At 38.0% G+C, this 18,963-nt stretch overlaps 1 protein-coding gene across 1 annotated transcript; it reads left to right on the top strand.

Moving 5' to 3' along the window:
* Window positions 1-1,149: 1,149 nt before the first annotated feature.
* Window positions 1,150-14,148, top strand: LOC139979455 (thyrotroph embryonic factor-like). Its single transcript, XM_071990253.1, has 3 exons — window positions 1,150-1,599; window positions 6,790-7,161; window positions 9,891-14,148. The coding sequence occupies exons 1-3, from the start codon at window positions 1,494-1,496 to the stop codon at window positions 10,349-10,351; spliced, it is 939 nt and encodes a 312-aa protein (XP_071846354.1). The 5' UTR covers window positions 1,150-1,493; the 3' UTR covers window positions 10,352-14,148.
* The last annotated feature ends 4,815 nt before the right edge of the window (window positions 14,149-18,963 follow it).

Raw genomic sequence — 18,963 nt, 5'->3', positions numbered from 1 at the left:
AAGTTATGCCGAATATTAATCCTACTATGTAACTTCTGGAGTTTAATACAATGACCTCTGGTACAACTACTTTTTGGCAAACCTGAAAAGATCAGTGAAGCATAAATTGTCATTTTATGTGTAGGCCTACTTCATTTAATTGAAGGATCTATTAATGTAGGCCTGATGCTATAGTTGTGCGTCTGTAATCTAGCCTAGCCAGGACTGTGATGTGTGCTTTTCGTTTGTATGACTAAAGTAGGACTAGTAGTATGAGGCGTAAAATAAAACAAGTGTAATGACAGGTTTTCAGCTAGTTTTCTATGCATTTCAGGTGTGAAGATAAACGTAAATGTCATTAACTAACGCATACTCTAATTCATTACCTGATATCCATTTTGTTCCTCGTATGCCTGTCAAAATCTGACATTCTGGGTCGCTTCGTTTGTTCGCAACGAGCACAGTGTGCAAAGCTGCTATATATTGTGTGTGGTGTTTTTCGTGTTTCGCGCAACTGGTAACGACAACTGGACCTATTTTGATGCCCATGGTTTGCGTGTGACGTCACAAATCGCCAGTTGGCCAAACTCTCTCTATATACGGCTCTGGTGTGGTAGCCTGTAACACGCCCTCAACTTCCATTCCCCAATGGCTATGCAACTGCCATTGCGGAGGCGTTGTTGTTCATTTTACCTTGAGGAAAGTCACCGCCGGCTTGTATGGGCACGACGAATAAAGGATTATTCCCCAAACTGATGCGTTCTCAGTCCCAGTCCTCTTGTCGGAACAAACATCATGTGATCTCTACGATGGTTTGTCTTCAATGTAGTGCCACGTTCGTTCTTATATCGAAATCCATGAAATCACCATTTCGAGAGACGGAACACTGGTACTACACCGTGATACGTACGCACGATCTGGATAGCAAACAGATCGAGGCGTTTATCTCCAGTAGCCATAAAGATTAACAGCATTCTATCGTAATCTTAGCAACCTTGTATTTGATGAGAAAGCAGGTATTGTTCTGCCATGTTTTATCGTCACACATATATATTTGCCACAGTATAGTGTGTTAATATTTGAGATATAAGAAAAAGAATGGTCTCTATAGGCTACCGTCAAACTCATTGCACGTGTAGCTTCACGTGAAATCTTTGACGACTCCTGCGCAGTAACGTCACAAGTCGCAAGCTTGAACGCTGAGCTAACTTTTCAACACAGAAGGCGTATGTACATATGTACATGCTTGTACACTACATATGCGAACGTACTGTAGGCCAGACTCGCACTTACGTAATGCATCAGCTATATCGATAGGAGCATTGAATCAACTAATTAGTAAACAAGTACAGCAAACGATCCTGGCTAAGCGGTGTACGCAGACAAACACCCTAAAATATAGGACAGATAATGTTAACTGTACTCAAATATTGCCAAACGTTTATTTCTCCCCCAGGTTAAACTTCGTTTTTATCCCGTAGTGTTTTGAATTGTCGCGAATTTACTATTTGACAATGGCAGAAGCAACACCAAATCCCCAACTTGGAGGAATAACACTAAAGGCTCTTCTTGAGAATCCGAACTTGTTGTTACCACCGCCAGTAACAAACAACAACGATGGTAAGTAATGTTATTCGCTAATAATACAAAGTTAGTCCAAAGTTATATGCATAAGTGTTAAACGTGGAAAAAATATTACTAACTTGAACACTGTTCGTGTGTTGTTGTCTAAGTAACTCAATCGCTATGGAACATACATCAGATGAGCTTTAGAACTTATCGATTGACCATATCAAAGCACTATGACAAAGTACAAGTTACAATGCACAGTAACAGTAATATACTAGGCCTATGCTACTTCCACCAACACCGGTGGACATGGTTTTATGTTTGGTCTCACAATGGGCTTCCTTAATCTCAAGTGCACAATTCTTGCCTTGTGAAAAACGTAAAGCAGATCTAACTAGTGTAGAGAATGCCAAGGTTGAGTTCTGGATTTGTTTGTGTATAATATTGAAAGATGGATACACAATTTTGTTAAAGCCCAAGAAAGCAGCCAAGGATGACATTGCTGAACACAAACATCTTGTTAATAATTCGAGGGGAGGCCAGAATGTTAAATTATGAGTTAAATTTTACTTAAAATGTTTTGTAGGATCGCATGATGTATCGGGCACCAGGTATCATTTTTTTTTAATGTGAAAATACCCATATTTATATCTTTTGGAGATTGCTAGTCTGCATTCAACTATGTACAGTAGGCCTGGGTCCAAAGTTCAAGCATAATAATATGGGGGGGGGGGGTGCGCTATAAGGTTGGCAGGGAGTCACTCCTTCGCTCATATGGTGCAGCTCCTTGCCACCCCCCTGTGCCTTGCAGTTTCCCTCCAGTTAGGCCTGAATCAACAATGGAAACTTTGTACGTATTTAACTATTGCAATGTTCTCAGTCATGATAACCAGACCAGCATCAATTTTTTTGCATACATGTATTTTCATATTGAGTTCATAATAATAGTTTTAATACTTTGCTATTAAATTTTTTAGGTTTACTTTAAAAAAGAAAGAATTAACTTCCCGTTTCTTAAAATTATAATGGTCAGAAGAGCAGACATCACTTGCATATAAATCAGATAGAGTGGTAGCCGGGCCCCGGAAAGTTTGAGAAGAGAATTGATATAAAACCAAAAAGCCACGTCATTCATATTTGTTTTTGGAAACAAAACATTACTATCTGCAGCCATTGGATTTTAAATGCATGCAGACACTCAAATTGTTGCAAAAGGCACACTGGACACGGACCATGGCTATTATCATTTCAATTATCACTTCTTCTGTCAGATTCTTACCAAAGTTCACCTGTTTACAAACAAATTTACCAAAAGTTTCAAGAAAACTCCAACCTAACAATAATCTTTTGGATTCAGTCTATTGCAAATTGTTGAAGGATACAGTCTGAAAGTAGCGTAAGTTATAGAGTTTATGTTATAGAGGGATAGAGGGATGTTATATTTAGGTTATAGAGGGATAGTTGAAGTGAGGTTTAACTCTTGTTTATCTGCTGTAGTTTAGTAGAAACCTTACTGGAGGAAGAAAAACAGATTCAAAAAGATGAAAATGTCCATGAAAATCAGTATATATGTCAGATAACCCCAGAATGGCAGATAAATTTGATGGTAAGAGAAAGTGAGACGGTAACCCCATAGTATGTCTGCAGAGAGGATGTGGGGGGGGGGGGTTCCTACAGTAGCTATTACCATTTGTTTTTGTAGGTTTCTGTGGATGCCTGGAAAGGTTTAAATTATGCAAAACATTCATCCAATATATGGCATTGCACATTGCTAAGCAAATTGCCAAATATGAACAATTGCAGAACTTAACTGAAAAGTACATGACAGCAGTGCCCTTTTGTTTATTTTAGATGCATTGTGCAAAACCATTATGTTTTCAGTATTCCATTTATTTAATTAAAAAAAAAAAGAGATGTGATATTGCTATGCAAAGGGTATTGACTAAATTAGTTATGCCCTCCTAGCATGGGTTTGAATAGAATTCATGCAACTTTTGGTAAATTTTTCATTGCAACTGATGAAGTTTTTGTTAAGGACACAAGATGAAAGAATTTACTTTTTCACTCACAATGTTTGCAGTTACAGCATAAACTACTGTAAACGCTAAACATCAAAAACTGTTCGTGAAATAAATAATACAGTAATAATTCTTACTCTGTGACGGTAAAATTTCTAACAAAATTTACTAGACCCGAGATACTTCTGGTCCTCACACCCTTCCCCTCCTCTCTGTTCCTTAAACACTCTTCCCCTCCTTTCTAATCCTTACACCCTTCCACTCCTCTCTGTTCCTTGTCCCGTTCCCTCCTCTCTGATCCTCACACCCTTCCCTCCTCTCTGATCCTTTCACCCTTCCCCTCCTCTCTGTTCCTTAAACACTCTTCCCCTCCTTTCTAATCCTTACACCCTTCCACTCCTCTCTGTTCCTTATCCCGTTCCCTCCTCTCTGATCCTCACACCCTTCCCTCTCTGATCCTTATACTCTTCCCCTCCTTTCTAATCCTTACACCCTTCCACTCCTCTCTGTTCCTTATCCCGTTCCCTCCTCTCTGATCCTCACACCCTTCCCTCTCTGATCCTTTCACCCTTCCCCTCCTCTCTGTTCCTTAAACACTCTTCCCCTCCTTTCTAATCCTTACATCCTTCCACTCCACTCTGTTCCTTATCCCGTTCCCTCCTCTCTGATCCTCACACCCTTCCCTCCTCTCTGATCCTTATACTCTTCCCCTCCTTTCTAATCCTTACACCCTTCCACTCCTCTCTGTTCCTTATACGCTTCCCCTCCTTTTTAATCCTTACACCCTTCCACTCCTCTCTGTTCCTTAAACACTCTTCCCCTCCTCTCTGATCCTTACACCCTTCCCCTCCTCTCTGATCCTCACACCCTTCTATCCTCTCTGATCCTTACACCCCTTCCCCTCCTCTCTGATCCTCTTAAAGTCTCTCCCATGTCAAGTATAATTTTGCTGTCAGCACTCAGGCCCTCCTGTTCAGCAAGCTACTCTAGATGTCTGTTTAAAGGTTAAAGTCAAAGACAGCCAAAGTTGCCCTTGCTGCCATGCGCTCAGTGCATGCTTGTGCTAATGTGTGTTGGTAGCGGTGGCTGCCAGGCTGGTACAAGATTGTGTATACAGACAGTATCAAGCATGATTGATTATCTTTAATAGCACTTCTTGCATTTCATAACCTTCAGATCTGCATGGAACCTGTACAGTGGGTTTTCAAGACAGCCTGCCAGACTTTTTTGGTCTAACTAATGACCTACTTGAAAATTTTAATTTGTTAGTCATTGCTGAAAGCAAAAAGAACATGTGATTTTGATGACATGGGTATACATGTGCATGCGTGTACACTAAACTATTTGCTAGGGTTCCTCGCTTACTGTACCTGTCTCCCAGCTCAGCACACTTGCTCTACCGTGCTTAGAGTGAACTGGTTATCATTTAAAGGTAGTCTGTAAAAGGCCTCAAATTATAGCACGCTAAAATTGCTACAAGTTTTCAAAAAGTACTTTCCTTGAGGTTTTTACTCTCCAAATTGTTCTCAGACTTTCTAAATGATACACACAAGATGACTGAGTGCCCCGGTGAGGTAAAATTTACTGCCGGTTGGTAATAAATACAGTTTAAGAATTTGGACCAACAGTGACCATATTTGAATATCTAGCATATTTGGGGCCTATACAGCATACCTTTAAGCCCTCAACTACTGTCACTACCAGTAGTCAATGACCCTTCTCATTCAACACTGATCACCAAAAGTGCCAAGGACTTTTAAGAGGGAGTGTGTTCTTCATTCAGAATCTTCATCCACAATTGAATCTTAATAGACGCATAGCCGTCTGATGTGTAGTCCGAGATGACTGGCTTGTGAACATGATAAGTCACCAATGGCGGCCTACAGTACTATTACCTACCTGCTAGGCTGCTTCTATGAATTGCTTTGATGGTACAGTAGGTCCCTCATTATGGTAGCACTTAGCTTTGTGACTATTTGAAGGCTCTGAACACTCCCTTACAAAGTACAATGGCTCTTTTGTACTAAAGCTGCTATTCATCTTTGCACTTATATGATCTAGCAATTTGCCCATGTTGCCTAGCATCTGGTTATACAATACTGGATCAGTTAATCCCTGCAAGTTTTGTTGATGTCAAAAGTACATTGTGCAGAATCCAAAAATCAATATGAAGGACTTGATTGAAATAGGGAAAGTGGTTGTAACAATAGTTTTGTCAAACAATAACTCCAACTTAAGTGAAGATTGGATGAACTTCCTACTTGTTTGGTAGACCCAGCTTAATGAACTCATACATGAAGCCTACATCACTCTTGTGTGGTCAAAGGTCACTATCCAGTCATGGCTTATCTTCCTATTCTGTTGAAGGTTTACACTGGTCTACAGTACTGCACCTGGATTTATTCATCTACTCTACATTTATTAATCACGATTAATCAATTAATAAACAGTATACAATTAATTTATAGAACAGTACAAGTAGAGTATCTCCAAACATGTAACAGTAGTGCTGTACATTAGAGCGGACAGTATATGTGAGGTGGGAGAGTTAGATATTTTTGAAGAACGAATGTTCTGGTAATCCATTGAAGTCTTGAAGACCCGTGTAGATGTCACAATGTGCTTTGACATGTTTCTATATAGACAGATTTTGGGATAATAAAAGTTGGCAGTAATTTAAGTTGCTTTCATAAATTTAATTCTTAATTATTTTGCTCGTTGGTTGTTTTCTGTTGTTGGTGTATATTTAATTTGTCTGTTGTTTAGTTTTAACATACAAACGGTATAGTGGTACACTCTGCATACTGAACTGTACAGTAAGTATGTGTTAGTAATTCATTCCTAATTGCAAAACTTCTCAAGCATCCAGGGCTACTTGCCAACTGTTAAGATAAGATAAGAAGATAAGATCAACCTTATTAAACCTCACAAAGGGGTAATTGAATTCTCGCACAAAACAGTAAACAGTATTATAAAAAAAGAACAATAAAATTACAAAGACACGTACAAACAATACAATGGACAAGGCAAGAGACCGGAACAGTTCTAACAATGGGTAACCTAGGTAACCTTCCTGCCCCCAAACTGCGTTTAAGGTGACCTTAGCAGTAATCTATTTTAGATGGAACAAATCATGAACGTTAGGAATTAATTATATATATATTTTTGAAAAAGATGTTTCTAGGCAATTTTCATTTCATTTTCCTTTCTTATTTCATTTCAGATGGAACCAAAGGCGACAAGGATGACTTCTTTTACGATGCAGAAGCAGTGGACATGGCAGCAGCATTCCTCGGGCCCACCCTTTGGGACAGGACATTACCCTCCGACTCGGACCTGAAGTTGGAATACATGGACATCGATGAATTTCTGGCCGAGAATGGTATCCAGGTCAACAACGGCGAGAGCAAGGAAGACAAGTCTGCCAGGGACATTCCTCCGACCATTGAACGACCCATGACCCCCACTGATGAGTTGATTGCACAACCTTACAGCAACGTATCCATGCCTTCCTCACCAGTAATATCGCCCGTCATGGTGGATACACAGAGTACTCACAGCATGGATGGTGGAGCCACGCCACTGGGCTCTCCAAGTAAGGAGCACTTTTATTTATAAAATGAGTAGTACTGTTAAACATAATTAATGACTGATGCCTTGGTTAGGTTCACCTTTGCTGATCTCCTTATAAACAGTATGTGATTGTCATAGCATGCTGTTCTGTCTGAATTGGTCATTTAAATATACTGTGTTTCTTCTCCCCAAGGGTTTACAACACATATGTGTGACAGTGGAAACATATAAACTGAATCTTTTATGCTCAAGAACAACAAAATGAATCCACTCAGAATCTAGTAATGTACACTAACTCACTTTAGAAGCACTACAGTCAGCTTTTACACATTTAGTGTGGCATATATTCAAGTGTAGAATATGCTTACAATTTGATATCTTCTGTACAGTACAGGATACTCTCAGGGACACTAGTACAGCATTCAAGCTATTGGTCAACCGATACTTGTCAATAGCTCCTGGGTCAATCATTGGTCAAGCATGTGGCAGGATGCCAAACAGTTGTGGCGTAAAGTAGTTCTACCTCAACGGTTCAACTGTAGGTCAAATGTGATACAAAGTTCAGCAGTGGCCATACTTCTATATGGTAACAATACCAGATGACCTTGTTCCAGCCATCATCTCATGCTTTGACCATCAGCCTGTGGGAATCCCAGGGTTCATATTAAAGTGATCACACTGCAGTATGCAAGGAAGAAACCCATGTAACTGATGTTAATATCCATTTGACCTATGTACAGTACTGTCCGAATCTCAGTGTTGACAAAAGGCTTGACGTGTATGCTGTGTACCTCCATGGCTATTCTCACTGTTTACACTGTACTGTAGCTATTGGAAGGCTATGTGTGTCAATAGTATTAATGAAGATAGCTAATAGCCCAGTTTGCCAAAAGAACTAAATAACTACAGTGTCTCTTAAGTGTCATTTCATCTTGAAAAGTTTTCTGAAACTGTGTACATTTTGGCTGGTTTAGTAGGCGTAGTCATGGGGAGTCATGTAGATAGAAGTCTGAACATAGATAGATATGAGGATAAATTAATGTGTGAGAAATGGCCATGCAGTACAGTACAATTATTTATCCTGTCAATGTTATGTCATGGCCGAAAGTGAAGTTCTCCAGTCATTAATCACATACCCTGTACCAGTCTATATGGCTCTAGCCAGTTAGGCAAATTGTAAATTTGTTAACAGGTTCTTTGAACATTTCCAGTCAAGTTGATAATTAAGTAGTTTTGGTGCTTTGTAAAACCAGGATTACCTGCCATGTGTAGCTGTTTTTAGTCTGGTTTGTTGGGATTTAGGCTTCAGTAGGGCTTAAAATAAAACACCAACACAAGTTAACCTGTGTCTTTGCGGTGATAAGAAAGTTCTAGGTAACTTTAATATACCACCATGTTCAGTTAACATGAAACCAGCATAACATCGTCCAACTGAAATGTCACGGAAAGATAGATTTGACCTATGAAAAGAAAAACTTGCATCAAAGTAAAACTGCCCCCAAACGGTGTGGAAATAACAGTTCGCCAGGATGTATTCAGCATGATTTATCTGACATCTTGATAGCTATTTGCCAATGTCAACCCATGACATATACACAGATCTTCTGTTATGTACAAAGGCACACAACAAGATCAATTTTGAGATTCTGCAAGTCATGGAAAGTGTAAAGGGTGGACTTATAGATATGATAGTTTACACAGGTGGGGGGTGATTTAATACTATGAAAACAATATTTTAATATTAATGAAAAGAGAGATCATTGTTGGATAGTAAGTATTATCAGCTGTCAGAACAATATGGAACAGTTAATACAGCCCAAGGTGTACAATGACTCTTTTTTTAGAGGGAATGTCCTTAAAATTTAGTTTAATTTCCATATAGCGATATAACCAGTATAATGTCAGATCATAATACCAGGCTCTGGAATACACCAATATGGTTTGAATGAAGTGGAGGAAGAAACAGCTGGAAAAGAAAAGCGAGACAAACTGAAAGGGGATAGTGGTTACCCTTTCTTACGTTGAATGACATACTGTGTATACAGAGTTAAAGCATACAGTACTGGTCTACCAGTACATCATCGGTTATAAAAGACAAAGGGAATAGACTGTACAATGTATTTCAGCAGGCTGTCACTTCCATGTCAGTAGTATATACCTGTTTAACAATATGGCCTTCATTAAGTTTAACGACTGCATTGTGTGGGTTATCCGTTGGTTGCGTTGGATTGTGTTTTTCAGCAATGCTGTATATAGTAGTAATAGAGACATGTTGAGTTGTTTTTCAAATACAAAATAAACTGTTAGTTTTTGGGGCTTTTTGAAAGTTAACTGTGTGACAACAGTCAAAACAAGTTCAGCTTATAGACATGATATCAATGATAATGTGATTTACCACTGCATGGAGGGACTGTAGCTGCTAACCCAGATTGAAAACTAGCTGCTTGACTTTACAGTAACCCAGTTCTATATTTGCACTGTTAATAGTGTTCTAGTTCTCCACCCATTTGGGATGTACAGTACTGTAGTTTATTTATTAAAAAGAACAAAGGCTATGTCAGGTGCAATAAAGAGGGACCTTTGTGACCTATTACAGTACTGCACCCATCCAATAATATCCAGATCTTGAACTGACTTGCATTGAACCTAACAGCTACAGTTCATATTTGCTAGTTTCATCTTGCTTCTGATGTCAGACGACATTAATTCATACTTTCAACAATGACCATCACTGTTTTTATCTTCTTGCAGTTGCAGCTTTTCAAGAGGAAAACCCCTCCGTGGCTTCCCCTAGCACCCCTCCTAGTCCACTCAGTCCGGTCAATGTTGATGTGGCTTTTGCAGTGTCATCCACAGATGTGGCCCTGGCCACCGCCCCGGGACAGAATGAGTTCAACCCGAGAGAAAAGACCTTCTCGGACGACGATTTGAAACCGCAGCCCATGGTGAAGAAATCGAAGAAGCAGTACGTCCCCGAAGAGCTCAAGGACGACAAGTATTGGGAAAGAAGAAGAAAGAACAACATTGCCGCAAAGAGGTCCAGGGATGCGAGAAGAGTCAAGGAAAACCAAATCGTAATTAGGACCTCCTTCCTGCAGAAGGAGAATTCATGTCTCAAGTCTCAGGTCCATGATTTGAAGAAAGAGAACCAAAGTTTCAAGAAGCTTGTGGAAACCTATGAGAAGAAACTGCTAGCTCTCAATGCCCTGTGATTGCCTCTCGTCGCAGCAGCAGTGAGATTCATACGAAGGCATTGTGATGTACAGTCACTCTTTGTTTTCATTTTGGCATTCTTTTGCGCTTAAATTTTCCTCCTCCCTCTCTGTTATTCTTCTTGTGAATCGAGTGGTTCGACTTGTGTCACAAGAGTCCCCCATTCCCCCATCAACAACAGTCTTACTTTGAAAATCTTTGTGTGAGGCAAGCTTCATGGAACAGTACACCTGTCAAAACCTGTGGGTGTTGAGATTGGTCAGAGAGCAGCGTGACTTTATTCGACTGTTGACTGTCTCACTTCCCAGGAAAACGAAAAGTGCAAAACACAGTGGAAGACACTTAACTTCTTGGAAAAATTTAACTCACTTGCTGGACATTAGTCAAATAGTTATGTGGTATTTTGAGCAAATTGTATGGCAAGTAATCGCAAGGCAAAACTGGCTTTCTGGTTCTCTTGAAATGGAAGAGTTATCAAGTTAGCAGGAAGACAAAGAAAAGAGGAAATGAGAATATCCTGCATGTCCGATAAAGTTTAGCCACTTTTATCTTGACTGGTTTGCCTTTATGACAGTGGGTCGCACCACTTTTATTAACCCAGTGTTTAACTGACGAAGTTGTTACCATGATGCAAGTATTCTCTGCTTTTATACATTGTTTCACCCTTCAAAGTGGAAGCTGTGTTTTTTTTAGGCTTGTTAATTTGTTTCACTAGATATTCACCAATTTGGGACCAGTATTAACTAGACTTATGTCAGTGTTTGCATAGTTGGCTCCCTCTGTTGTTTTGCTTTGCTGTATAATTTGCTTTTTTGCTTTTATGCTTTTGGTGATTACACATGCCTCACCATGGAGGGGTGATTTAGCTGCAGCAATGCATTTATTGTACATTATTTTAATTGTATGCAAATGTTGTTTCTTGATAAGAAGTTCCAGACGTTACTCCCTTAAGTGATGGAGCTTAACAGACATTTTACTTAGCTGGAGTAATCAATAAAATACCCATATATTGTAAGTATATGATTTAGGAATAAGTACCAGACTCACTCACTTAAGTGACGGAGCTTAACAGACATTTTACTTGGGTGAGAAGCTGGAGTAATCAATTTAATACCCATATATTGTAAGTAAATGATTTAGGATAGGAATAACTACCAAACTCACTCACTTAAGTGATGGAGCTTAACAGACATATTACTTGGGTGAGGAAGCTAGAGTAATCAATTTAATACCCATATATTGTAAGTAAATGATTTAGGAAAGTAAAAACTACCAGACTCACTTAAGTGATGGAGCTTAACAGACAATTCACTTGAGTGAGAAGCTGGATTAATCAATTAAATACCCATATATTGTAAGTAAATGATTTAGGATAGGAATAACTACCAAACTCACTCACTTAAGTGATGGAGGTTAACAGACATATTACTTGGGTGAGGAAGCTAGAGTAATCAATTTAATACCCATATATTGTAAGTAAATGATTTAGGAAAGTAAAAACTACCAGACTCACTTAAGTGATGGAGCTTAACAGACAATTCACTTGAGTGAGAAGCTGGAGTAATCAATTAAATACCCATATATTGTAAGTAAATGATTTAGGATAGGAATAACTACAAGACTCACTCACTTAAGTGATGGAGTTTAATAGACATATGACTTGTGTGAGAAAGCTGGAGTTATCTAGTTATTCCACAATATAATGTTGAAGAACAAATGGCAGTTATGCAAGTTTGTTTCTTCTGTGATTGTAAATAGTAAAACTAGTTCGCACGTTGTACATAATAAATTTAGGGCACATAGAGTTCATAATGGAATGGCTTGCAGTTCAGTTTACTTTGTGCTCAAGAACCAAAAAGAAAAAAAATGGCAAAATAAAGTAATACTACAAAATGGATTAAACCTTATTCTGTTTTGGAGAAGCCACATGTTATGTATCGTTGCTATAGGAAAGAAAATGTATGAAGAAATGAAAGAAAGAGAGAATTTAAGCATTATACCTCATGTAAGTTGGTTTATTATGTACATTTGTATGTTATTTCAAGGTCTTCAAAAGCCTTCAACATGTGATAAGATTTCAAATGTCAACGTAGATCAGTATGTGAATACGTTTATATTAACATCAAGAAGGGAATGGTTTGCTAGAACTCAAACTTAACCTGTGGTTCTCCTTTAATGAGCATAAACACACTATCATTTTTTGGTGGAGGTCAAAGTTTATTTACTTTTGTTAGAGATTATTGTGTGATTTTTTTTATGTTGGTATATCTCTGGAATGCCATAGTGGAAGATTAGTTGCTTAATTAAATTCTGCAAGACTTGTGGAAAGTTTCAAGTTCAACCACGTTACCACGGTCAGTATTGGTCCAAGTAGGAACGCATCGTACACATAAAATAACAGCTCGTCTGTGCCCTGGCCTAGGTACAAACCTGGTTATTCCCTCAGGGAAATTTACCTTTTCTTCTAGAAATTCAAAACCCCTAAGACATTTCTTTGACAGAGTCAGAGTTATCTGCCTCCAAACGAAGGTGAGTTTCTCTGACCACAACACACAGCCAGTATTTACAGGACCTAGCATTGTCACTTTAAGTATACCATTTTGAGCCTGCCATTGAAAACTTAATTGTTAAAACAACTGAATGAATTGAAAGGTGATGGCTACTACCGATGCTCTCTGGCTTTGGGTATGTCACATTAATGTGTCCATCTCGGTTGTCTATTCACATTCATGTTGGATTGAAGTTGCTTTATGGCAAGTAGCCACTGGAAGGGGGATACATCACTGGTTTGATAAACTGTTTTTATGATAATTAAAGTTTTGGCTGTTACTTTTGAAGGAACACCGAATGACTAATGCTTAGTTCAAGTTTGTGATAATAGTAGCACATTAATGTTACACAGTAGCTCATATATCTCACACACTGACCGTACTGCACCTACCAATTAGGGTTCCCTATGTGAACGTTAGTGGTCTCTGTATATATGCCGGTACTTGATCATTGTTTCTTGTTTAAAATCTTTTCTTGTTTAACATTCATCTTTTCTTATTCCATCTAGATATATATTGATGTGTTTATCACAGAGATTAATTGTATTTCATGTTGGATATTGAACATATTCTTATAAAGTATTACCGTTATAAACGAATGAACTGTGTGCAACAAAGACTACAATTTAACAAATACGAAAGTTTGAAATAAACTTTGTGATGTCATGTACAGATTTCAGCTTATATTGGAAAAGATACATTATGATTGAAGAAGGTACTTTTTGGACATGGTTTATTTTGGCCTTGGATTACAAGTAACAAAAAATATTGCATGATAAGCAAAAATATTGAAAACAATAAATTATTCCCACTTAAGTTCACGTGGTAAAACACTTGGTATGATATCTTGAAAATGATCAATTGCAGTCTCATTTTGTTCATATATGAACTGACTTTCTCAAGGCAGCATAAATAAATATATATATATATATATATATATATATATATATATATATATATATATATATATATATATATATATATATAGAGGGGGAAGAGTGGTGGGGAAGAGAGAGAGATAGTGTTGTTGGTTATTTGTACAGTTTCATATAGTCGCGGGTACCAAAACTAGATTTTCTTACATGAGAAAAATCCATTTCTTAACTATCGTTTACGTAACGCCATAGTCAAGATTATGTTAACTAGCAACATATATATAGTACTCTTTAGACCTTTACAAAGTGTTAATGGTAGTTATCAAGTTTTCACACTTTGTTCTCGTGCACAATATAAAATTTTGACGAAAATTGTTACACTCCTTTTTGTTTTTGATGTCATGTTTTCCATTTTCGAGGAATGCAGTCGTCACGTGGCAATGTAACTTATTACGATGAACTTATACTAGAGCCTGACGAATATGTCATAGTTATCATTGTCACATGGCTGCAAACTTTTTGAAAGACGTTTGTTCTTGTTGAATCACACGTGACATTGCATATTCTGTAAGAAGGGAGGAAGCTAAACCTACAGATGAGTAAGCAACTTGTATTCAAACAAAGGAGGTCGTTAAAACTACTGCTAAAAACCTTGAAAGGTTGTAGTTGTAGTGTGTATGTATGTGTATATATATATATGTATATATATATATATGTATATATATATATATATATATATATATATATATTTATATATATATATATATATATATATATATACACACACACACATGAGATAAGCCTAAGAAGTATCAATATATAAATAACAATTATCAACTGTGCAAATATTTTCATGTGCAAAAAGCACACGGATCTGTGATATAAAGCACGCTCAGCGCGAGTGATGGTTTCGTGAAATGGGGATCCGTCTGGCGTGTTTTGATTAGGCCGTCTTCATTGTAGCTTGACTAAATATGGATTAGTTCACGATAAAGAACGAAAAAGGGTTTGGGTGTTACAGGCCTATACGTCTACGAACTATAACCATCACGGTGTTCTCCTGGGCAATCTTGATGCTTCAAACCTTTATTAGTGTCAGGTTATGCCAATGCCAAAAAAAGTACACTTTAATGGGTCATTGTCGCATGACTGACGAGGTTTACCTGTTTAAGAGACATAGGAAAGAACGTTTAGATTCCCCTTAGAATCGAGTTCAATGCACTAACATATACACTATACATACATGAGACTCCCATATACATAAATTGTGCGAAAAAGTGTGTCGCGAAATGTTCAAACTATAACTGTGTGAACAAATGGCATAAATTAACGTCAGAATAGAATTTATTCAAAAGATCAGAAAATTTGGCGGCGCTTAATCCCTTACCCCCACCTGATAAACTTTTACATCGGATAACACTTCAAGCCAAGAACTGTCTGAAATAATACACACATTTGCTGGAATTTTTTCTAGTGCAAATGTTGATGACTTTTGAATGTTGTATTGAAGACAGATCTGAATGGTAGCATGTAGAGTCCAACATGACATATACTATATATGTTGACTGGTAGAAGAAGCATTCTCGCAAGTCACATTCTGTTGTTCATTAACCTCCTGCTGTATTTAAATTATTTAAATACCCATATTTTTGGCTATATACGGAGAACATTTTTAAAGCAGACTGTTAGAGAACGTTGTGGCGTATTTGTATCTTTACAGCATATATATATATATATATATATATATATATATATATATATATATATATATATATATATATATATATATATATATATATATATATATATATATATTATATATTATATATATATATATATATATATATATATATATATATATATATACTAATACCTTAATATCTAGCGTTATATCTGTAAACACGTCAAGGTAGATATGCAAACATGATAGTTGACCTGTGACATCTTTCACGTTGTGAGTGTGTGTGTGATGACCTGGGAATTAATATGTTTGTACAGTTCAAGTTGTGCAAACTCTATACGCATAAAGAACACAACGCAATGTCAAAAAGTCATTGCTAAAGAGCAGCCTCATATATACGTGATGATGAAATGAGCTGAAAATCATTGGCATCAATAATACCTGCGTTCTTGGCTCAATCGTAATTTGCATTTTTTATATTTTTTATGGGGAGATTAGTCATAGAGACATAATAAAATAAATCAAGGGTCGGCGGATTCAGGGAGTGAGCTCGGGGGCCCGGACCCCATCTTCTTCTGTTTTTTTTACACTAAGAAATGATCTGTTAACATAAATGTGCTCAAGGTACACATACAATGGAAGTGTGTCTCGCATATCATACTATTTAGTAATATTTAGTCGTATACAGCGCTATGTCGGTATAGTTCGGTGTAATATCGGTTAACTATACCGATGCCGATCTCTAGGGCCCACCGGAGTGTATGGTGAGGCTAAAATGTCCGTATATAGATTTCTTGGTATCGTAACTGAAACGACAAGTTGTTCAGAGAAAACTGATTTCAGACGTTCGGTGTTCTGAAGTATGTGCAAATTCTTCTTCATGGTATTTGCCAGTGAAGGGAGACCAGGGTGGAATTCAGTATAACTAATAGTACCCTTTTGGAATTGGTTTGATGAGTTTTTTACGTTAATGTTCAGAGTGGGGTTTGCTTTTGGCCCCTTTTGAAGGCATGTTCAACCATGAAGCTATCTGTTTATAGCTCCATGGTTCAACAACAGTCTCGAAAATACTGTCTGTTTAGGTGTTGCGACAGTTCCTTGGTGCGAGTATCAACATCTTCTTCAGAGAAGTACACATGCGTTGGATACGTAATGCATGATTGTACGGGATGCTTCTGATGGTACAATGACGTGGGTGACAACTGCTTGATAAGAGGTAATTGTGCTTGTTCGTGGGTTCAAGGGCGTAGGAACCGGGGGCTGGGGCGCCAGCCCCCCCCCCAGTGAAAAATATGGAGGGGCGGAAGTATCATTCCGCCCCCCTCTTCGCAAGTCAGAAAACCCCTTTTTCATTTCCAAATGAGAAAAAAATCTCATTGGGAGCACCAAATTGCATCTAAGGCCAGGTGAAAATGCAAAATTATTTACAAAATGGAGTGGGTGTTGAAGTGTGCTATATAGCACCAAATTGCATCTGAATCCACCTGGAAATGCAAAAAAAATCCAAAGGGGAGAGGACACACCCTCCCCTTAGACCCCTCCCCCAGGCCGGTCATCAGTCTTCAGCCCCCCCACTCAAAAGTACCTTCCTACTCCACTGCGTGGGTTTATTGAACAAGCCTGTTGTGAGTGAGCCATTTTGTAGGGTCACAGACTCACAGTGGTGTCCAGAAAATGGTCTGGAGAATTTTGCAGTTAATTTGATTAGGGCCTTTGTGATGAAACGAGGTTTTATAATTGAAAAAAAAAAAAACATATATAAAGTATACATACTTATCATCACTTTATATTAATATATATTTATATAAGTTGGCCTAGTATAAATCTGACTCAAATTATGTAGCGTACATGTGTAAACAGCGCTAGATGCCATAGACCTATGCTTGGTCAATATTTCCCCATGCAGAAAGGTTTTTCAAATCAGCTAAATCATTTTCATTCAGTACTTTTGCATAATCCCTCTTTTGGCCTCACTATATAAGATGCAATTACGGGCTTCATTTAAAATTTAATTACCCACCCACAAAGGCTGATGCAACAATTGATTTGATTTTGTTTGGAAGGAAAAACGAACAACACCAGCACAGCTAGAAGCCATACACAAAGGTTTCAAAACCTTACTTTTTTTACTGTTGTCGGTATTGACGTGTAATATTTCAGATATATTGTTTAAATATTACGTTGTTAGGCGTCGCTGTGTGCAGGCTAGGGATTCCGCAGAAAATTGTCTTGAGGGTGGGATTCTTAACCAGTATCGTTTCCTATTTATCACAAGGTCAACTGCTACATTTGGTCAGTATAATTTCCGCATATTTGGCAGATGATGTCATTTGCAATCTGGGCAGATCATCTCTCTCTCTCAATGAGGTCAGTACAGTAGGTCTCGCACCACAATTAATTGTTCCATTGACTTACACACTAAACTCGTCACTTTCAAGACCTGCAAAAGCATAGATAGAAGTTGTCAACTGGTATATCCTACCCGCCACATGTGATAGCTGAGATCTTGGCCTGTCATGGCACTTGCAAACTTCCATATCATGACTGTTTAGATTTTGAGCTAGAAGAGAAGCAAGTTTAGCATACTGAACCACCACCCTTCCATCTGCTCGCTCAGAGTAATATCAATATTTAACCAAAGATTTTCTAAATGGTTTAAATCATCTTCGATCCTCCCTATTTTCACATCATCTGTACTTTAAATTATGCTCTTTCATATAAAAGCGGAACAAACTATGACAGTAACTGATAACATGCTTAAACAAGCTTTACCTTAGGTACTTTTACCTCTTTTCTCTGATAACGGTTAACATTTTGAGCGCATGAACAATACTCTAATCGTGGTGCGGTACCACTAGATCGATTTTGAGACCGATAAGCCATTTTGTGACCGACCGCAGTAATCTGCCGAGCACTTTTCAATTGAGAGAAGAATTCACCTTCAAGTAGCATACGCCCATTAAAATCCCCATTGACTTACACACTAAATCACAAAAGTAATGTGGTCTCTAAGTCTAGATAGAAGTTTTCACTTGCTAAGCGCTACCCATCACCGGATAGCTGACAAGTTGGCCTTTCATGGCACCATCAATTTTCCGTACCATGACCGTGAAAATTTTTTGCTACGAGAGCCGGAACTTTTCGTCACTTGTAAACAAACCTCTTTACTCGGCCGTAAACAATCTTCGTCCGCTGCTCCTGGGAGGGCTAAACTGGTCTAAAATTGCCTCAATTTTACCCAATTTTTTAACCACATGTGCTTCCATTCATGTTCTTTAACATCCAAGCCACAAAAAAGCTCATCCTAATTGATAACATAGCAAAAAAGTTGTTCTCCTGCTCCTAATTGGCACTTTTGCCGCGGATTGATATAGACGCTAATAGGAGTATGCCACCTTCACTGCAATGTATTGAAAGGGCGTCCCCAATAAGGTTTATCATGGAACTACGAATTGAGTGCGCCGCTACATTGTCATACTACGGAAAACTAAAAGTGCCATGAATGA

This window comes from Apostichopus japonicus, chromosome 14, assembly GCF_037975245.1.
Source record: "Apostichopus japonicus isolate 1M-3 chromosome 14, ASM3797524v1, whole genome shotgun sequence".
In the NCBI taxonomy this organism is placed as follows: domain Eukaryota; kingdom Metazoa; phylum Echinodermata; class Holothuroidea; order Aspidochirotida; family Stichopodidae; genus Apostichopus; species Apostichopus japonicus.
Note: the sequence above shows the minus strand (reverse complement) of the source record. Positions and strands in the feature narration are given on the sequence as shown.

Excerpts from the sequence above, each read along its gene's own strand:
- LOC139979455 (XM_071990253.1), top strand. The coding sequence starts at position 1,494 with ATGGCAGAAGCAACACCAAATCCCCAACTTGGAGGAATAACACTAAAG. Across the intron at positions 1,600-6,789 it reads AGTAACAAACAACAACGATG|ATGGAACCAAAGGCGACAAG; the intron begins GTAAGTAATGTT and ends ATTTCATTTCAG. Across the intron at positions 7,162-9,890 it reads CACGCCACTGGGCTCTCCAA|TTGCAGCTTTTCAAGAGGAA; the intron begins GTAAGGAGCACT and ends ATCTTCTTGCAG.